Here is a 22,261-nt window from a genome sequence, read left to right as displayed (position 1 = left end):
AAAGTCTTGTAGCATGTGGTGTAGCCTGTACATAATGTGTAAAGTGTGTCTGTGTGGGCCTACACTGATTCCCACAATATTCCCCATCTCTTTTGAAAGGGAAGAAGCATTCAAATGAAGCCTCTGCGCATGCACAGAGTGGACTCTTCACATGGAACACTCACATCACATATTAAATACTGTAGGTGTCCAATGTGTCTTCTCTGTTTGGGTAACAGCTGGAAATTTCAACCTATATAAGATACTGATGTTTGCTGAACCTTTTCCCCCTTGTAATCTGTTAAAGCTTGCCAATGTGCTCCCACTGCTTGTTTACACTATACAGTGGTACCTCAGTTTACGAACTTAAATCCGTTCCAGAAGTCCATTCTTAAACCAAAACCGTTCTTAAACCGAGGCGCGCTTTCCCGAATGAGGCCTCCCGCCACCAGTGCCCTTCCATTGTTTGGATTCTGTTCTTAGACCAAGGTAAAGTTCACAAACTGGGACACTACTTCTGGTTTTGCAGAGTTCATAAGCCGAATCGTTCATAAACAGGACTGTTCTTAAACCGAGGTACCACTGTATTAGCCACAATCTATATTGTCCATTTTCTGATAATGGAGTGAACAGATAAAGTCTTGACCTCTATCATCCTCCGTTTTAAACCATGGGACCTGGTCTGAGTCTTGTAAAATCAAAAGGACATTGCGTAAGTGAGTCTTTATACCGTTTTAGGTTAGGTATGTACCTACGGCTGCAAACAATGTACTGAAACTTACTTGCAGGTAGGGTATTCATTTACCCACCAGTTAATACAATCTCTTAATTTAATTCTCCCTTTATTTCTGAGGCCTTTGGAGGGCTGGCTATGTAGAAGAAACAGATACAAATAAGATTAAAATTGAAGCAGAAAAATACCAACCTCTGAGGCAGACCCAAAGCTACAACACAGCAGGTGTAATTACATAAAATAGAAGTGGGACCTTCAACAGCGTGTTGCAGAATCAAATGTTTTTGTTGGGGTTTGAGCTACCCGTATGTATTTCTTTCTTCAACTTCTTATCAATTTTTTGTTACATACAAGATACCCTTTCCCCATCGCCCATCCCCAACTATCAGTCAGCATTCCATCTCTGCTGAGCATGCTCAGTTCTCATTGGACGGTTTCGGAATTCTTTGCTCCCCTAGGGAATTTCCCCCTGTATATCTGCAAATCTTGTGGTTCCCCAAGCCTGTTGATATCTCCCTCTGGTGCATGGATGGTGTGTCCCTTTGGCTACATAAGGATTGAGACCTGGAGAACCAAGTTAACTTTCAGTACACAGGATTTCAAGTCAAACTTGCAATTTTGAATGCAGTCCTTGATTTACTGCTGCAGTTCGGTGCTCTGCGTGAATATCCTATGACATAATTATGTTTTATCACTTCTAGGAACTGGCATGAGCCCATAGAGAAAGCTGGCTCATCCTCATAGTGAGAATGAGAATTATTTCAGTCTGTGGGGATGAAGTGATTACGTGAATTCAAGTGTCATGTTTTAAGTACAGGAGTAATAATCCCATTATCAATCAGCCAGAGCTCACTGCCTCGTAAGTACTGATGTGGTTTCATGTAATTTATATCTGTAGGGTATATTCTAAGATAGATAAGAAGGAAGCACGAGTGAAACATGCCAAAAATGCCTGAGGTTCCTCCTACTCATTTCTCGTCTATGATCAGGCACATGTGCTAATTGGCAGTTCATATCTCGTATTAACTGGTGATAATTAATTATACTCCCGATGTTGTGAAAGCCCTGACAAAGGCACTGCAAAACACATTAAAATGGAGAGGTTGTTGCTCTCCAACCTTTTACAAATAGAAAACAGGGACATGCTTGCAAACTTGTAACACGTTTAAGCTAAATGCTAAGAATAATTGAGAATCCCCTCATTAGTACAAAATACTGAAGCCTCGTTTGCATCTTCTGTTTCCTGTATTCATCCATTCTGCAATAACCTCCAAAGCAGGGTGTTAGTAACCTGACAGTTTGCCACTGAAGAATGATTGATTGACTCCTCAGTCTCCTAACTGATCTGTAAAGTAAGAGCAGATTTATAATAGCTGCCCCTCAGATAGGTTTGTGGACTCCATTATTGGAGTTTTAATGCTCTCAATGAAATAGCTCTCTGGTGTGTCAGATTATTGTGTGCTCTCACCCTTTCTCTCTGTGTGCACACACACTCCTGGGAATAGAAAATATACATTAATTCCTGCGTGGTAGCTCCTGAACAGTATTGTGAACTGACCCTCCTCCAGAATCCTGGTAGGAGATGGGAGGAAACAAAATTTACCAGGGTCAAAAAAACCAAACCAAAGCACTCAATCCCACAGGCTATAACTTAGATTAAGGAAGGAATCTATAGAGACTTATGACCAATCCTCCCCATGCATACCATTCCATCATTATCATATCGTATCATCATCATCCTGATTTACACCACCAGCAGCCAATGACAGCAAATCAAATTTGCCTATCCGAGGATGGAAGTAGCTATTAATGGCAACCAACTTGCAACAAGAATTTCCACTGCCTGGTAAGTGCATTAAGAACAAATGGGACCTGGTTAGTTTTGTCACGGCCTGATCCGCTTGTGATAACGCAGAGGTGGACTTTTTCACTGGTGAGAGCCAGTGTTGTGGAATGCTCTCCCTGCTCAAATATGAGAGGCCCTATTGATATTAGCATTTTGCTGGCTCTTCATTACACACCTGTTCAGACAAGGACTTCCCTGATAATAATAATATCATAATGGTTTATTATTTATATGCCGCCCATCTGATTGGGTTGCCCCAGCCACTTTTATTGAATCTGAATTGGTGTTAACTTTATACTGGTTTAATAGGCTTTTTTGTGAGAGGGGTGTGTGTTTTTCATGTAGCTTTACTACATATTTTAGTTACAGGTAGTTGTTGTATTTGAGTAATTCATTTGATCTGAGAACCTGGCTCAATTAGGGTTCCAGATTATATCATAGAGATGTACACAGAAATAGCTCCATCACACCTTCCACTGAACGCTGGGGTGTGTGTGGAGTGACTATACAAGATCCTGCACCTTTTGTCAATGTCTGCTAGTCCTGATGTCACAATATTATTTCCAGTTTAGACAAGAAGACTGAACATAAGTGGGGGAGTGCAGTTGCTGTGATGCCGTTTGCGGGTTTCCTATGGGCCTCTGGTTGGCCACCGTGGGACCAGAATGCTAGATTAGATAGGCCTTTGAAGATCCAGCAGCCATGTTCTTATGTTTTTTATGACCTCTCCTCTTTGCATGTTCAAACACGTTCTGAAGGTGTGAATAGAGTGTTAATTTGATCACTCACAGCTGAGGTCCTTTCTCAAGATCATGTGCTAAAACTTTTCCTCAGCTGTACAGTACCATTTCAAACTGCAGGTCAGGATTGTGTGTGTTTGTGTATTAGATAGATAGATGATAGATAGATAGATAGATGATAGATAGATAGATAGATAGATAGGAAGAACTCTTCACAGATAGAAAATGGGGTGTCAGGATGCTCTATCCTAGCCTACCTTTCTCTGACATACATTACAGTGGTTCCTCAGGTTATATACGCTTCAGGTTACAGACTCTGCTAACCCAGAAATAGTACCTCAGGTTAAGAACTTTGCTTCAGGATGAGAACAGAAATCGTGCTCCGGCGGCATGGCGGCAGCAGGAAGCCCCATTAGCTAAAGTGGTGCTTCAGGTTAAGAACAGTTTCAGGTTAAGTACGGACCTCCGGAATGAATTAAGTACTTAACCCGAGGTACCACTGTACTGGTTTTCACTTTAGAGATTCTATCCTTTCCCAACAACTGTTATTTTCTAAGGGGGCTGTAGAAACTCATAACAAAAGGCTATGAAAAATGTATCGCTTGTGCAAATTCGTTACTTCTATTTCAGCCTCAGAACAGAATCAGAGAATTGTAGAGTCGGAAGGAACACTTGCAAGTGTTTTGCTTTTTTGTAAGGGGGGGATCTTTGCAAATGAACACGACAAACTAATCAGCTTGAAAGAGCTTACCAGCACAAACCATTTTTATTTGGAGGCAAGTTTCACTAGTTTCAATGAAACTTACTCCCAAGCAAGAGCTTAGTCCTGTAGTCCCGTTCAGTTAAATGGAAGCCACTCTCAAGTAAGCATAGGACTGTAACCCTTTGGGGGTTAGATTTACTGCCAAGACCTGTGATCCTAAGCAAACTTAGGGGGTTCAGATTAGAGGGGAGAGTTGTTTGTTGCATGAGCCGCTGCATCTGGAAGCCACGTTGCCACTATCCATGCATTCAGCATATGTGAGAAGAAGCTGCACGTGCATACAGCCCATTTCCAAATGTGTCAAAAGTGCTGGGCATGGCTGCGGCAAGGGGTGGGACTATCTCACCACATATTATCTGAAAATTAAGGGGAGGTTCAGACAACCCTGAAACCCCCTCCCATTTGAAGTAAAATGGAGTATTGAAGGAAGAGAGGGAGGGGCTGAGAGCAGAAAGCGTATGGTTTGGACTGGCTGAACCTCCACGTAAGTGTGCTTAATATTGGGCTCATAATTGTTATTTGGGGGAGATCTCAGTTCAGTTCTGAGATCACAATATCGCCATGATTCTTAGCACATTGTATGGAAACACATTTCAATGAAATTGCTGAGTCTTTGCTGCATAATGAGGTAGGAATATATGAGAAATCAGAAAAGGTAGTTAATGCTGAGTAATCTCGGGTGTTAAAATGTAGACTAACACCCAGTGTGGAGTGTATAATGAGTGCAGTGGAAGTATTTAGCATTTAAGGTTCTGCGCTTGCTCTTTGCAATGGCCTCCTGAGCAGCCTCTTTGAAAATACTAACACACAACATAGTAATGATGACCAAACTAGAAGAGACACTAAATGCACCTTTGCATTTCATGTGCACTTTTTAAAAATGCACATATCAGCCACTGGGGGGACTGATCACTACTGGGATTGCAGGAAGTGAAGAGAGGGTTAACCCTTTCTTACCCATGCTTCTGGAAATAGAAGCTCATGAGGAAAGCCATTCATCTGAAGCTGCCTTTGACATTGGTAGGGAAGCCTCCATAGGCACATCTTGGGTCTGTGAATACGATGCAATTAAGGCTGGCTGAATATTCTTTGGATTGTGCTCATAAACTGCAGACGTGTTTATAAGCAGCAAGCCCACAGATGAGTCAGAACGAGGGCTGTTCCTGTGCAAACCTTGCCACTTCTTTATGACGGGGGAGGGGAGCTGGTGGCCCTCCAGATGTTCAGCTCCAAGTCCCACCAGCCTCAGCCAGCATGGGCAGTGATTAGGGTGCCAAGAGTTGTAGTCCAACAATGCCCTGGTTCCATTAGCACAAGGATTTGCCTTTGCACAAGATAACTTCCCATACACACATATCTTGCACTCTCACCATATCTGCTCCAGGGATTTGGAGGAAACCCCAGGACAGATTAGGGGGTGCATGGGGTGGGGGAGAAGTCCCACTGAGCAAAGGTAAATCCTTGTGCTGATTGGACAAGAGATGCAAACCAATACAGGCCACAGGTTCAGTATCCTATGAGAGTCAGGTCCACCTTGCTATGCTCCCTATAAGCCATTTTCCTATTATAATTCATTATTTTTGTGCATCCTGTGTATATGCATGGAGACATAATTAATTAACACATGTTGAATTTTTCAACTTTCCCGAAATGAGGAGTGCTAAAAAGTTGTGACATGACCAAAACATATTTCTGTTAAATTAATAAACCAAAATATATGAGTAGGAGACCAGACCCTCCAAGTGTCCTTATTTTTCAGGACACTCCTGGATTGACAGACACCATCCTAGTTTCTTATTTGATCCTGGAATGTCCCTCTTTTCCCTATTTTCATCGGAGAAATGTTGGAGAGTATCATAGGCACCGACTCCATGGGGCCTGAGGGGGCTCGAGCCCCCTCAAAAAAATTTTGGGGGGGCTCAGCCCCCCCAATAATCTCGGGCGCCCTTCCAGCAGAGCGCCGCCACTGTCCCCCGCCTCCTCCCCACCTGCTCCCTCGCCAGCCAGTCAGCCAGCTGCGCGCCCTAGTCGGAGAGCCCCGGCTGTCCCCCGCGAGATTAGGGAATCCCAAGGGGCGGGGGCTCCTGCCTCGCTGCTTCGCAGCACCACCGCCACTGCCAAGGCACTGCCGGGGGGAATTTCCTTCCTCCTGGCGGTTTCAGCGGTTTAGGGCCGGAGCAGAGGGGGCTCGCCCTCTCTTCTCCGGCTAGCCCCACGTTTCCCGCATATCAGCTGTTCCGGAGCTGATTAATAGGCACAGCACGCTCTCCCCTATTCGCTCACGAGGAGGCGGTGCCACTTTATTTGCAAATTCATGAGCTTATTTATTATTCATGAGCTTTCCCGGCCCCCCCAATATTTTTTATAAGTCCGCGTCCCTGGAGAGTATAGAGTTATGCAACCCTGGAACCAAGGAGATAAGTAACTATACAACCTTTAGACATCTGACGGCAGCCCTCTATAGAGAAGTTTTTCAATGTTTAATTTAGATAGATTATAGATAGATAGATGATAGATAGATAGATGGAAAGTCCCTATTTTGGAGAAAAGTTGGAGTATATGGATATATTTTCGGTAGAGTAGCAGTACAAATTTACTTGGAGGTAGGCTAAGAATACTCAGACCCATTTATTCCTACACCTTAAGCATTGTTGCTATTGGGTTCTTTAGTTGCTGGCTGCTGTTCTCCTACTAATTAAACCCAACACAGTCCCACATTGCTGGTGTCATCTTGGTGGAGGGTCAGCGATGAATAAAGTTGAAAGGTTTCTGAGAAGAAAGGACTAGATGGAAGATAAGAACTAGGTTTTATATAGCCCAGATACAGGAATACCCCTTGATTTTATTACACACGGACATCTCAATTAATCAAACATCATGTTATTTTTGGCTAGGGAAGTTTATACAGCTGCAGGGGAGGAGGGTAGAACCTGGACAGGTTTTAAAAATAGTTTTAAAACTTGGAAATGCTATTCCTCCTCACAATGATTTGGGGCTTGCTAAGTTTGCACAGTGATATGATCCAGGAGAAGGAGGAATGGCAATTTGGGAGAAAAGGAAACACAGCTTTATGGCCCACTCAGCCATTAATTAGAAACCTTTCTGTACCACCAGTGTTTATTTTTAAGGCTGCTTCTGCAAATGACACCAGGAACTCTTATTTATCAATTCCCTAATCGTAATTTTCTTGGGAATTTGTGAATATTGTCAGTATGGTTTGCAGCACAGGAAAGAGCCATTTTTCTGTTTGAATTACTGTCCTTATGTATATCTTATTAGAATTGTGAACAGAGTGGCAGCTTCCAGTATATGGGCTGTTATCAGTTGCTGATTACTACCATGTCATCAAGAAAAAACATCTAAGTTTTTATTGTATAGTGGGCATTGTGGGGGGGTGACTTAACACACTAGAAAACAGTGAATATTGTATTTCTAAATAATTTTGATGTGATATTATTGATATTATTATTATTACAGTATTATTATTATACCACCCTTTGTCTGAATATTACAGGGCAGTTTAGAATATAAAAACACAAAGTACATTTCATATTACTAAAAAAACAAAACCAATACCCCCATATTTGAATATGGATAATATGGGCTCAATTAATGCCTAGATCAGGGTTCAGCAAACTTTTTCAGCCGTGGGCCAGTCCACCGTCCTCAGACCATGTGGTGGGCTGGACTATATTTGGGGGGGGGTGAACGAATTCCTATGCCCCACAAATAACCCAGAGATGCATTTTAAATAAAAGCACACATTCTACTCATGTAAAAACACCAGGCAGGCCCCACAAATAACTCAGAGATGCATTTTAAATAAAAGGACACTTTCTACTCATGTAAAAACACACTGATTCCTGGACCATCCGCGGGCCAGATTGAGAAGGCGACTGGGACGCATCTGGCCCCTGGACCTTAGTTTGCCTACCCCTGGCCTAGATGCAGGAAAGGTACAAAATAAATCATGAGCACAATCCTGTAATGAAGATACAGTATATGGGCTGTGGGGCTATGGGTTATGGTGGAAGCCCCTCCTGTGCTTTCACACTGGCAGATACATCAGTGCAACTGCTCAAATGCAACACTGGAGTAAAAGGTAAAGGTCAAGGACCCCTGGACGGTTAAGTCCAGTCAAAGGCGAATATGTTCAGGGACGTTTTTAATATGTAACGCTGTACTGTTTTTAACACTGATTGGGAGCCGCCCAGAGTGGCTGGGGAAACTCAGCCAGATGGGCGGGGTATAAATAATAATAAATTATTATTATTGTTGTTGTTGTTGTTGTTGTTGTTGTTGTTGTTATTATTATTATTATTATTATTATTATTATTATTATATGAGGTTGCGGCACTCATCTCGCTCTCAGCCGAGGGAGCCAGCGTTTTTCCAGACAGTTTTCTGGGTCATGTGGCCAGCATGACTAAACTGCTTTTGGTGCAACGGAACACCGCGACGGAAACCAGAGCGCATGGAAACCTTCCCACCGCAGCAGTACCTATTTATCTACTTGCACTGGCGTGCTTTCAAACTGCTAGGTTGGCAGGAGCTGGTACAGAGCAACGAGAGCTCACCCTGTCATGGGGATTCGAACTGCCGACCTTCTGATTGGCAAGCCCAAGAGGCTCAGTGGTTTAGACCACAGCGCCACTCGCATCCCTAACACTGGAGGGCTGCACTGTCAAAAGTGCACTGGTGAAATGGGAAAACGAGGTGGAGTTATAGGTCAGACATGGGCAGCACAGGACAGAAGAACACTTACACTGTATCTCATACTCTGGTAGTATCTCATAGTCTGGAATACAACCACAACCCCTACAATGGCACCACTTCAAACTAGCTCTGGATTCTCTTTGGCCTGCAGGCCAGTGGTGAGCAGGGGCATGTTATTTCCTCCTGCTGGAACTTCAACTCACATCCTCTGCTTCTTTCCGATTGCGCCCTTATTTTTAAAACAGATAAGCATATTATAGGTTGATACCAAAGCAGTTACTGAGTGGCTGAGAATAAGTACAGTGTTGTTTTAATTCTACATGGATGCTTATAGTTCTATGGATAATTGTAGATGGGTTAAATCTACTTCTGTATGTTCTGTAAGGACTGCAGCCTTATGACACTATTCACTGAAAGCAGTTTCTGTACAATTCCCATTGGAAGGGACAGAGAAGGTGCACTACACTATGAGAAAGGAAACTGATTTATATTCAAAAGACCTTCCACAATATGCCACACATAAAGCGAGAAAGAGAGAAATTGCCCTCAAGGGTGCAAATAAAACATGTCAAGATTAGCAAAGCTAATTTTATCTCTTAAAAAGCAGAAGTATTTATTAGGGACTCTGCAATCTTAAAGTGCAATGTGAGTAATATAATTTGATGTAATTATAATGTTATGAAACTGGGAGATGCAATTTAAGGCTGACGAAAGCATTAATTCACAGGAGCATCACTCCCTCTATTAGTAAAGTGGGGTGTGTAGACATGCTGGGCACCAAAGCAAATGGAAAGGAAGGAGTGATAGGTGTGAGTCCCTACAAGAAGGTGGGGTTCCTGGAGTTTTCAGGAAAATAATGAATTAGGGAGGGATAGCACCTGCCACCCCCAAATCTGGCAGGGCTAAGGCTGTGGATTCATGGTCCAGATGAAGGGCAGTATACAAATATTATTATTATTATTATTATTACTAGTAATAATCTTAAGATCCCCCTGCCATTCCCATGCTGTGTTTTCGCCTCAGATCTGATCATGTTGGCTATTGTATCTACATCCAACATACATACATACACACATAGCTACTATAGCCAACATCAGATCTGAGGCGAAAACACAGTATGGGAATGGCAGCGGGAGAATCTTGTTAGCCCCGGCTCAAACTTTAAGGTACTTTGAAATAACACGTGGCACCCCTGATTTGGGCGAGTCTGTCTCTGGTTCTCCCAACACCAAAACTGAATGGGAAAGAAAAGAGGAGAGGAGCGGAGGACAGAGCAACCCCGCGACTTCAGCACCACCACCTCTCCCACCACCCACGCGCAGGCTTCACACGATCTCTTTTCCCGATGGAAACGCCTGTGGAAATCGCGCGCGCGCGCACACACACACACACACACACAGAGGAGAGAGAGAGAGAGAGAGAGAGAGAGAGGGCGAGCCTTCGTGTACTTAACAGCTGGAATCGGTTGTAGACATAGCAAAAGGTCAGAATGGCAGTTTAATCATGAGGCAGAACTTCCAAGTTCCTTTTCGTGGCTTTCTTTTTCTGCCTCCCCAAGGACACAACGGAGAAGATACCCTAAAAGAGCGGGGTCGTTTGAGATCGAGGTGCCCAACCAAAAATGAAAAAGAACAAAAGCGGGGACGGGCGTTCTTTTTCTTTGTGCTTCAGGTCTTATTTTGTGTGTTTGAGGGCGGGGGAATGAGTTTAGATTTTAGAAAATAAGAATTGCATTGCCGATTCCAATTCCACAATTTCCACCCATAATGAAAGTTGCAGATTTGGGAGGGAAGTTTATGACAATCGTCCATTATTAATATATTGCTGTTAAAGCTGCGGGTTTGCAGTCAGCCAATCTCCGCAAAGACGGCAGCAAATGTCATTTTGACGAGAGTGCCCTTTCAGACCTGCTTCCAGCCCAAAGCTACCACTCAAATCGCTTGCGGAAGAAGCCTTAAGCTCCATTGGTTTGCATAAAGACGCTATCAAATGTTTTAAGTTCTGCTTAAAAAAACACACACACATTCTTCATGCGAAAAGGATAACAGCTGCTGCAATTTCCCCCAGCAAGACATCTTAAGGCAGCCCTGTTTAAAGAAGTTTTTAATATTTAATGCTGTATTGTTTTTAACACTGGATAAATAAATAAATAATTATACGTGTGAAGGAGCGGCGGGGCGGGGGAAATCATCATCATCCCGGAAGAAGCAGCAGCAGCGTACGAATCTACCTCTTGTAAAGTCTATAGTTCCTGATAGGAGCTCGCGGCGATCTTCCTACTTCCGGGAAAATGGCGGCGGCCTGGAGAACCGTTTGGGCAGTTGTCTCCCGGGGATACGTGAGGCGCGGCGGGGCGCCGGTGCTGGGCAACCTGCGGGCCCCCAGGCCCCGGGCGGGCCCCTGGCTTGCCACTGCCGCTCTGGTCGGAGGCGGCGCGCTCGTGGGTTTTGGCGGAGGATGGAGCGGGCAGGGCGGGAGCGACGGCTTCCTGACAGTCCTGGCTCAGGTAGGAGACGAGGAGTCGCTGCCGGCCTTCCTCCCTTTCCTCGGCGTGGAAAGGACAGCGGGAGCCTCGGGGGCCGAAGCCAGCGCGCTTGCCCAGCCCTGTTCCCTGTTCGTTGGTTGGTTTCCGGGCGGCTTGCGCGGTTCCCTGCCTTCCATCGAAAGGAAAATATTCATAACCCGCCTCTCACGGCAGCGTGTGCCCGGGCGGCGTGGCATTTCAGATGGGGGGCCGCGTCAGTCCTGTCGCAGCAAGAACAAAAGGGCCCCGCCTTCAATACTTGGCACGCCTCGTTGGGGCTTAAGCTCTGGGAAACCCAAGAGTCTCATGACCTGTCATCTTTAGACGCAGGGATTTTGTTTAGTCGTTTAGTCGTGTCCAACTCTTCGTGACCCCCTGGACCAGAGCACGCCAGGCACTCCTGTCTTCCACTGCCTCCCGCAGTTTGGTCAAACTCATGCTGGTAGCTTCCAGAACACTTTCCAACCATCTCGTCCTCTGTTGTCCCCTTCTCCTTGTGCCCTCCATCTTTCTCAACATCAGGGTCTTTTCCAGGGAGTCTTCTCTTCTCATGAGGTGGCCAAAGCATTGGAGCCTCAGCTTCAGGATCTGTCCTTCCTGTGAGCACTCAGGGCTGATTTCCTTAAGAATGGAGAGGTTTGATCTTCTTGCAGTCCATGGGACTCTCAAGAGTCTCCTCCAGCACCATAATTCAAAAGCATCAATTCTTCGGCGATCAGCGACTGTAAAAGGGACGGTTTCAAGCAGTGGGGATCAGCTACAGCTTAATAGTAGTAGTAGTAGTAGTAGTAGTAGTAATAGAATAAGCAGAATAAGCACAGTAACACCACAGTGAAAATGGTTTTTTAAAAAATCAATTCCACAAGGCTGAATACAGATGCATAAAATAGAATTGTTTGCCCAAGTGCTGTCGACTCATTTATTGCTGCTGGGTTTTTTATGCTTCAAAAGTCTAAAGGAGTCTGTTGGCACTTTTGTCATGGGGGAGACAATGTGATACATGGATATGATGGTGTGAATTTTATTATTATTATTATTAACAACAACAATTTTATTTATACCCCACCCATCTGGGGTTTCCCCAACCACTCTGGGTGGCTTACAGCACATGAAAAATTGTAAAACATTAGACATTAATGCAAAACAAACAAACAAACAAAACAACCCCACTGAGGGCAGTTTTATAGTTTTGAGTTGCAGCGCCGATACCTAAAGGCAGAGTAAAAAAAAGGAGGAAAACTCAAGGAAGTGGTTATATGTGGATGTGGGGAGAGGGGGAGAATGGCTTATCTATAAAATAAATGCAATGCTTGCTGGCTTTCCAGTACTGTACTGATTCTTGGAGTTTGAATAAGAAGCAGCGCTGTTGTGCAGTGTTAGGAGAAATACTTTAGGAAGGGTGGGTAGGTTTGAATCAGAAGTTGGTGTCCTCTGAAAGAAAAGGGCAATTAAACTGAGCTTGAACCCTGGGAAGATGGAGGCACTCTGGGTTGGTGGTTTCTGTGTCTGGGAGATCAACCAGTTGCCTGTTAATGGATGGGGCTGCTCTCCCTATGATAGAACAGGTTTAGAGCTCCTGGGTCCATCATTGTCTCAGGAAGCTTAGGTAGGTTCAGTGACTAGGAGTGCATTTTCCAGTTATGTTACTGTGGCCATTCTTGGACAGAGATTGTTTTACCATCGTGATTCATGCATTCGTAATCTCAGGCCTTGATTATTGCAAGGTGCTCTATGTGTGGCTACCCTTGGACCTATTTCAGATGCTCCAGTTGATATAAAATACTGCAGTTAGACTGCTGATGGGGATATGCTATTGGCAGCACATAACTCGGGTGTTCAAAAACTTGCACAGGGCCAGGTTCAAGGATCTTTTATAAGTTTATAATGTCTCTGACAAATTAGGCCCTCAGTGATTTTTAATCCCTTTTATCCCTGCCAGATCACTGAGGTCTTTGTGAAAGTCCTTGTTACTCATGTCTTATATATCGACCAGGATTTCTGTGTCCAGTATTGTGGGCCCAATTTTGTGGAACTCCCTTCCAGTTCTAGTCATACAGGCTGTATATCTTGAGCCCACTGAATATTTTTTTATTCTAGCGGGCTTTAAAACTGAAGTCTGATTTTGTATTTCTTGTACACCACTTAGAGACAATTGTAGTTAAGTGGTATACTAATTGTTCGCATAAAATAATAATAAAATGGCTTGACAAAAGATGTGAAGGAAGATACATAGAAGTTAATTGGCAACAGTATATGAGGAACACAATTACATTTCACTTTAAGTGAGTAAGTCAGTACTTACAATGATACGTATTGTTGTAAGTAAACCTGACAGGCGGAAGTGTACTTGCTTCTGCTTAATAGCATATATTATAGGATAAACAAAGGTATTAGTCACTGGCAGTACCTGTGGATAAATAAACATCTGTTTTCAGTCTTACAATCAATTAATTCTAACTGGTTTACATCAACTTGTGATGTTTAATTTGCCATAATGCAGTCATTATAGCTTAGCTGCTATATGCATTTTAAGTTCCATTGGGCTGATGGAAGTTACTTTTGAGCAGTCATGTATAAGATTTTATCACTAGGGCATTCATTGTTCAGCTGTATGAAGCTAAAGTTTAGTCACTAAACATACATCAAAGTATCAAATAGTTAATTTCCTTTAGTTTATACTGGCATAACTTTAGCTTGTGCTTCTCTAGTATAACATACTGTATTTTTCCATCTATAAGACGCCCCCATGTATAACACGTCCCCTATCTTTGGGGACTCAGATTTAAGGAAAAGGGGGGAAATACTGTATATCAGTGTATAAAATGCCCCCTAATTTTTGACATTATTTTTTAGGGGGAAAACCTAGTCTTATACGGTATATTCTGATGGACAATATTTTTTTCCCATTTGCGCTATGCCAGAATGTCAGTGTGTAAAAAGTTAGGAGCTTGTGTTATCTGTGTAGCTCTCACCTGATGCTTAACTTTGTTTACATAAAAATGTACTGAATTGGATCCTGTAAGATTAATATATATTTACTCACTCAGAAAAAAAATTATTTCACAAGTAAAATGCTCAACTATGCTGTCTGAATTGCATCATGTAGGAAGCCATATGTTTTAAAAACAAATATGGACATTCATGATTTCAAAAAGAAGTTACTTACAAAACACCCTTTATGTCCATCTCTGTCCTTAAAAGGCCATGGGAATTATGTGGTTGCTGTCTGGGGTTACTTTCATTCCAAATATCAATGCTTTGTTTCTTAGGGGAAGTGAAATAGGATAAACCTTATGTCTCCTGGTGAGTACAGAGAGTCTCCAGATCCAAATAGGAAGCATTGTGTCTATTTCTAGACTCCCAATAATAATAGAACTGGTGTAGCATAACGTCTGAGGATAGAATGAAGGGAAGTCCCTGGTTCAAACTTTTAACTACAAATTGCCTAGCAGGTCTTAAGAGAGCTGCTATTTCCCACCCACGCACAAATCTACAATATGAGGAAACTTTGCGGCTTTAGGTCTCTAGTAAGGATTACTGTGTTATTGTGCACAAGTACTAATCCATATATATGTCATGTTGCTTAGACTTTTGTGTTGTCCACCTCTGAAACTAAATTTGTTAAAATGTAGTGACTCTTGTAATTCTCCACATTTAATTTAAAATACGATGACTTTCAGTTATTCAAATTGTGAATAATTTTAGTCGCCTTCCATTTCTTTCCCGTGCTCTGAATCTTTAGGGCTTGCCGATCGAAAGGTTGGCGGTTCGAATCCCCGCAGCGGGGTGCGCTCCCGCTGCTCGGTCCCAGCGCCTGCCAACCTAGCAGTTCGAAAGCACCCCCGGGTGCAAGTAGATAAATAGGTACCGCTTACCAGCGGGAAGGTAAACGGCGTTCCTTGTGCTGCGCTGGCTCGCCAGATGCAGCTTTGTCACGCTGGCCACGTGACCCGGAAGTGTCTCCGGACAGCGCTGGCCCCCGGCCTACAGATGTGAGATGGGCGCACAAACCCCAGAGTCTGTCAAGACTGGCCCGTTCGGGCAGGGGTACCTTTACCTTTAGTACATCAGAAATCATCAGATTTCTGCAGTGCTCAAAATAAAAAGCTTTTTCTTCTGTGTGGACTCGGTGTAGCAATTAGCACAGTCATTTTCCAGTGTTGTTGGATGCCAGACATAGTGATACTTCATACTTGTTTATCTTTAGCACTGTATTTCCAATATCGGAGTCACAGTAATGTACTGCAGAAGATTTTGAGATGGGTCACTTCTGTCAAACATCTGTTGTTGGCTTTGACTTAATGTTTATTTTCAGACAGCTTGCAATCCTCTGCATTAACATGCCACTACACAGCATGCTCCTCTCATTAACCAAGTTGGGCTTGGAATGTCTTGTCTTCATGGGTTTACTTTTGTGATCTTAAGCCTTGAGCTCCGCCAGTTCTTTGGTGCAGTGATTTGTTTTTGCATTTAATGGCCCTTCTAAATTCTGCATATTAACTTCAGCTTCTAAATTAAACTAGTTTTGGGTCAGTTCTCTAGATTTATTCCCTGGATGCAAAAAGCTTAGCTTTGGAGTCTTCAAAATTGCTTCATTTTTTATTTTATTTTTTAAAGCAAAGTTATTGTCTAGATGGGCTTGCAGTTCAGACAAATGCTTTAAAGGTCATAGAGCACTTTATGCATTGAAAGTATTATAGAAATTACCGATAATTTAACTACTGTTAGTGAGGTATTGTAATGGGTAGACTATACCTTTATTAAGTCCTATCTAGGGTGTGGTGTACATAACAAATAGTATCATATACATTGAGTTATGCTTGAAGGCTTGGAGCAGGGCCATTCTCAGTGGGGGCTGAGTAGGAATTGGTGGCCAAGTTACCTCCAGTTCTAGAATTGATCAACTTTACTTCTAATTCCCATCTTTATTCCTCAGTCCATGCATTCAGGTCAATGGTCCATTGCTTCCTTGGTCTCTCATTGCTACTGCTCTTCATCTATTGTCTGCTTTGTATTTGTTTTAAGATTCTTGATGAATTTTTTGTTTTGTTTTTAATGATGGTTTAAATGTATATGTTTTGTGAATATTAGACTCTATATATCATTTTGGTTGGTTTGGGTAATTTTATTTGATCAAGTGGTTTATATGGTTTAAATGAAGTGTAGGCTGGAGCAGGCTAGTTCAAGGTATAATGAAACTTACATTAAAAACTGTTCCGTGAATGGAGACATCCTGCTGTACTGTAATAACTAAATCATGTGTTTGGATAAGCTTGTCAAAACAGAAGCCTTTTCAGTGGATATCTAAAAGTTATTTGCAAGGAACTCAACATCAGCCTTGACTGTTGACTATGGGGCTGATGGGAATTGTAGTCCAAAACATCAGGCTTGGGAAGGCTCCCTTGAAAGATGAAATACAAGAAGATAAAGACAGATGATGTACTTATAGCAGGAAATTGTTTTGTTGTTTTTGCTATATCTTTGTTACGGGACCTACGGGAGGATGTTAGAGGCAGAACATTCTCCTGTTACCTACATTATAAGGAGCTGGCTCCAGGCACCAGGCTTGTTGGCAGACCAACTCTGTGTTAGAAAGATGTCTGCAAATGTGGCATGAAGACTGGCAACATCAATCCCACCGTGTGGGAATCCTTTGCAGACAATGAGTGCCTGCAGACAGACAATCAGGTTGTGTATCCATAGCATTGACCAGAGGAGGAATGATCACTGGGAGGAGCGCAGAGAGAAGAAATGCGAGCAGCACAACTGGACACCTTCATCTGCCCCAGCTGCAACAAAACATGTCTCTCCTGTATCAGTCCTTACAGTCACAGCAGGCACTATAACCTTCCAATAGTTTGACTTCACCTCTAAACGCTCACTCCTCCATTGTCTCCTGAAAAAGACAGATGCCAACCAACTATCTGTATTATTATTTATTAGACCACTATATCACCAGCAGCTTACAAACAATTAAACACTATTATAATTGTGAAATTAACAAGCTCATCATGTTAAAATAACACAAAGCAAGGTACAGTGCCTGACATAATAATTCTGACACAAGATCATTCATAGATGAAAAGTCGAATTATTCACTGAAAAACTGATGAGTAAACAACATCATTTCATGAAGTTATAGCCTGCAACAATCTCTGATAATAAAGTCATCTACAGAAGGATTGCTGTTAGAACATTTAATTTAATCAACAAGTTTTCAAATTATGTAATTACAATACTATTCATTGTTCAAATTGATTTCTTCCCTGCATATATTATGGCTTAGAGCATTATCAAGTTTCACAATATCAAGAATTGGAGAACCTGTTTGCAAGAAGTATACATAAGTGCTTGATACTCTGCCAGGAGCTTCTACCAGCTGGCTCAGTTGTGTGAGCTTATGTGGGAAAAGTCTAGAGTTCCTATTTTAATCTCTGTCCCAGAATATAAAAACAACTTGAATTTGTACAAGCTTCTGCTTAAAATGAACCACAGATTCTAAATATGTGTGCAAATTGTATGATGGTGATAAGTGGGTATAAAATATACCTAATTACTGTTCTATAGTTTTCGTATTATACATTGCTAAGCATGTGTACTTAGAACTAAGCCCCATTGAGTTTAGTGGGACATACTCCCCAGTTAATATGTATCGGATTGTAGCTTTAAGCATCTTGCAGTGGATATTTTTTCCCTTTTCGTATTATGCACAACAGGAAAGCAATGTTGTCATTACTATTATGGCCTATGTTATGTATTTTTGTGTGTAATATTTTTCTCAAATGATATCACAACCCTGAGGTCAGCATGTCTTGTCTTAGTTCACTGTCTTTTAAACCCCCAAACACCTAACAGGATTTTACAAATCTTTTCTGGAAAGTCTTTTTATTATATGTTATAATCAAGCTAGGAACTCCCCATGCTGCTTTTATTCTGTATTAAAACTTGTTAAAGAAGCTCTTTAAGTATCATGTATCCCTGAAGAAGTTTAAATAACTTGGGTATTAAATATATCCCAAGTATCATGCTTTGCATTAGTGACATACAGACATTGTCATGTTGAGTGACCAAAACAGTCAATAATATAGCAAGTATGGAATCTGTAAGGCCATAATGTTATGTTTAAATTTAGAAATGGATTTTACTTAGGGGTGTGCACTTGTTTCACAACATAGTATCACTTACAACTTTTTGAAAGCAGGATATAAATATCTTGAAGCTTTGACTTTGAAAATATAGTGGATCCATGCTTTGTATTAATATTTCAGTTAGGGTTCTGGAAAATATCCAGTGCCCTCTTATATACTTGCTTTTCTCTAATCTGCTTTGTTACGGATATTCATTACTTTTGCTATGTGAGATTAATTATGGAAATCCTAAGCATCATTTGCATTTATGCAACAGTGTCTGTAAAATATGCTGTATGACCAAAGGAGGGTGGTGTTGATGGCTGTTGTTTGTAGGACAACTCCTGTTCTTTCCTTTCTGTCAACAAATGCAATACCTTTAGTTTCCATAAGTGTTGACTGATCAATTAGCAGGAATCTAGGTAATGGGGTGGGGGGGGAAGCATTTTGTCTAAATTATAAAATATGGTATAAACAGCAAATTTTAACTGCATCACCAACCATCAATTTTCCTGTGGGTAATTAATTCTCATAGACACTAATTAATTGGTAGGTGTTCCAGGGTCCACATATTCACATAAACAACACTTAAAATAGGATTGTGTGCATTATACAATTAGTTATATTGCGTTGTATCCAGTGGTGCATGAGCAGAGGCAATTCGGTACAACGTCTGCTTCGTTTCCTTTCCTCTCCTTCCCCCTGTACTCCGCCCAAGAGGCCTCCCCGGAGGGCCAGGGGGACCTATTGAACATTGTGGACTGTATCTTACAGGGTTCCAGAGGGACGCGGAATCACCCAAAATATTGAATGCTTAAATATTTAAAGTTAATGGATACAGAATGTCCCTAACTGGTGTATATATGATTATTGCTCCTGTATACTTGTATGGTTAATCTTTCTGTTGTATGTCAGTTCAGTTGGAATTAGCCCTGTGATGTGCCTACTTTGGTGATAAAGCATGGTATTCGGGCATACATAAGCCCAAGGAGAGAAGTCAAAGAAAAGTTTTCATAGCGGTAAGGAGTTAGATTGCCTCTTGAAGACTTAATTCAGAAATAACATATGTTGGGAAAAGCTTTTCAGTTTAAGGACATACACACATCAAGAGCACATTTCTAGAGCTCAGTTCCTTCCAACCTGCAAAAATCTTTTCAGGCTCAGCTTATCTTTGCCGTAGAAAGGATTCTGAATGTGAGTTTGGGTTCTAAGAAGCAGCCAAAGTGCTGTTGTGCTTAAGAACTGACAAGAGGAGGGTCGGGAGGGCTGAAGCATGTTACTAAGGGTCCCATTTGAGTACTTTGTGCTAAGGAGATGCAGGTGGCTCTGTGGTATGAACCACTGAGCCTCTTAGGCTTGCTGATTGGAAGGTTGGCAGTTCGAATCCACCCAACAGGGTGAGCTCCCGTTGCTCTGTTCCAGCTTCTGCCAACCTAGCAGTTTGAAAGCATACCAGTGAAAGTAGATAAATAGGTACCGCTGCAGCGGGAAGGTAAACAGCATTTCTGTGCGCTCTGCCTTCCGTCACGGCACTCCATTGTGCCAGAAGCGGTTTAGTCATGCTGGCCACGTGACCCAGAAAGCTGTCTATGGACAAATGCTGGCTCCCTTGGCCTGAAGCGAGATGAACACCACACCCCATAGTTGCCTTTGACAGGACTAAACTATCCAGGGGGTCATTTACCTTTACCTTACTGTGTGCTGGTTAGCTATCGGGTACTATTTTCTTATGAGTAGACAGTAGAAGTAATTGCAGTGAGAATCTAAGATGAAATTGGCTTGACTTTTCTTGGGTAATTTTTTTTTTTTGGGGGGGGGAGGAAATTCAAGCTTCTGTGCATTATTAGCCTTGGTATTAATTTTCAGTTTTCCAATCTCATTATGTGGTTCATGTGATGGTGTTTGTCCAACTGCTCTAAAAGAGTGCTGCAAATGTAAAGGGAGGTACATTGGTATTTCCTTGTGATTCACTTTCTTTAGCCATGTGGCAGTGTGTTCCAGACCATTCCAAATGCCTTCCAGTAAATGCACTTACAGAAGACTGTGGCACATCTCAAGTTGATTTTTAGTGCTTAGGTCACCACTCAAGCAGGCGTTCTGATTCTTTCTTTTTTTTCCCCTCCATCCATGTGCTGAAGTTTCTAAGAGTTGGATAGCCTATACAGCAGGGGTGGGGAAACCTTTTCAGCTCAAGGGCCACTTTAACTCATGGTCAGCTTTTGGGGGATGCGTGCTGCTGGTGGGCATGAGCACAGGCAAAAACAGATAAGACATGGGGTAGAAGAACATAGACCAATGGATGTGGTTCTTACATTGTTAGAGAAGATTACCTTTCAGCCATGCAGAAATTGGAGGTTTCTGCATGCAATCGCGTATCTCCATCCTCCACGTAGGCAAGCAAGAGACCGTTATCTCAATTCATGGGCATACTCCATGCAGGCAGCAGCACTTGAGGAAGGTACACAGTGAAGCCACTGAAGGAGGAAAACTGGGGAGGGAGAATGGCCTGGAGAGGGGCCTGAGGGCCAGATAAGAGAGGTCTGGAGGGATGCATCTGGCCCTAAGTTGTGAGGTTCCCCAGCCGCACCATTTACAGACCCAGTAATTTGCAGGTATAGCTACATGCAGTAAATGACATTTATGCTGCCTGGAAATGGCACAGTATTCAGCTGTATTGTTAGTCGTCGTATTTTTCAACTGGTGTAGCTTTATCTGTTGCATTTTATCATGCTAAGTCACGTTGAGATTGCCTTTGTAAAAAGCCACGAACAAATCTAGTAAATCATCATTTACTAGATTTAGCCCATCACAGTTGTTTTGTTTTTGTAAGTTGTGTTATTATCATTATTTTATTATTATTTATTAAATTTGTGTACTGCCCTTTATCCGTAGATCTCAGGACAGTTCACATAAAATTATATAATAAAAACCACAAAATACATAATAAAATTAAGAACAACAACAGACCAATAATCCCTCCTCCCACAACACATTTAAAATGTCAGCACTTTAAAATAAACATATGCTTTGGAATCAGTAGTCATTAAATTATATCTACCACTTTGAGAATGTTTAGTTAGCTATAATGGAGAGTTGGTAATCTGTTTCATGTAATTGATGACAATAAGTCTTTATATATGCTGGAAACAAATCAGACCTTTCTAAAACCCAGAAATGTCAGAACAGAGTCACAACTTCTCTAGAGGATAAAATGTAGTGCATTTTAAATAGCAACGAAAGATACCACTGACAAGTAGGTTCAAACAAAACAAAATTACTGGAACAGATCAAAATGAAGGTGGTATGGCTAATAAAATAATAGCAGTCTTGGGGCCTGTAATTCCTCCTTAGATTAGATACATGATATTTTGTTGGCACAGAGTTCAAACACTTATTCCCATACTATTAGTAATTTGACTTCAGTCATGCACAGGCTTGTTGACAGCTATTTACTAGAAATCTCCTGTAAAGTTGGGAAGGTAGACCAGGTATCCTGCTGTGCAGCAATAAAGGTATTGGCATACCAGCTGCAAGGGCTATTTTTAGCTCAAGCTTTAGGTTTATGATGGCATTGTGTATTAGTAATAAGCGCAGTAAAATTTCAAAGTAGTAGAAACCTGAACATATTCTGGCATTATGCTGTTTTGTTCCTCCTTTGAGCAACTGGGAATTTAGATCATTCCATCCATCCAGAGTGTGGTATAATGTGTACTGTTTTGAATAAGCCTTTTTGTAAAGCTAAAATTCCTCTACTACACAATGGTCTGAGGACCTCAGGATCCTGGCTGCATTGGATATATTTTATATAGACATCAGTTTTTTGTGGATATATA

At 42.0% G+C, this 22,261-nt stretch overlaps 1 protein-coding gene across 1 annotated transcript in view; it reads left to right on the top strand.

The window, feature by feature from the left end:
- Positions 1-11,052: 11,052 nt before the first annotated feature.
- MICU2 (mitochondrial calcium uptake 2) overlaps positions 11,053-22,261 on the top strand; it is a 78,728-nt gene continuing 67,519 nt past the window's right edge. The window contains exon 1 of the mRNA XM_082220314.1: positions 11,053-11,283. Within this exon, the coding sequence (XP_082076440.1) occupies positions 11,068-11,283 (216 nt within the window). The 5' untranslated portion in view covers positions 11,053-11,067. The remainder of the gene's footprint in view (positions 11,284-22,261) is intronic.

Source organism: Podarcis vaucheri (genome assembly GCF_965113315.1).
Source record: "Podarcis vaucheri genome assembly, chromosome: 4".
Taxonomy (NCBI): domain Eukaryota; kingdom Metazoa; phylum Chordata; class Lepidosauria; order Squamata; family Lacertidae; genus Podarcis; species Podarcis vaucheri.
This window is presented reverse-complemented; position numbering and strand designations above follow the sequence as displayed.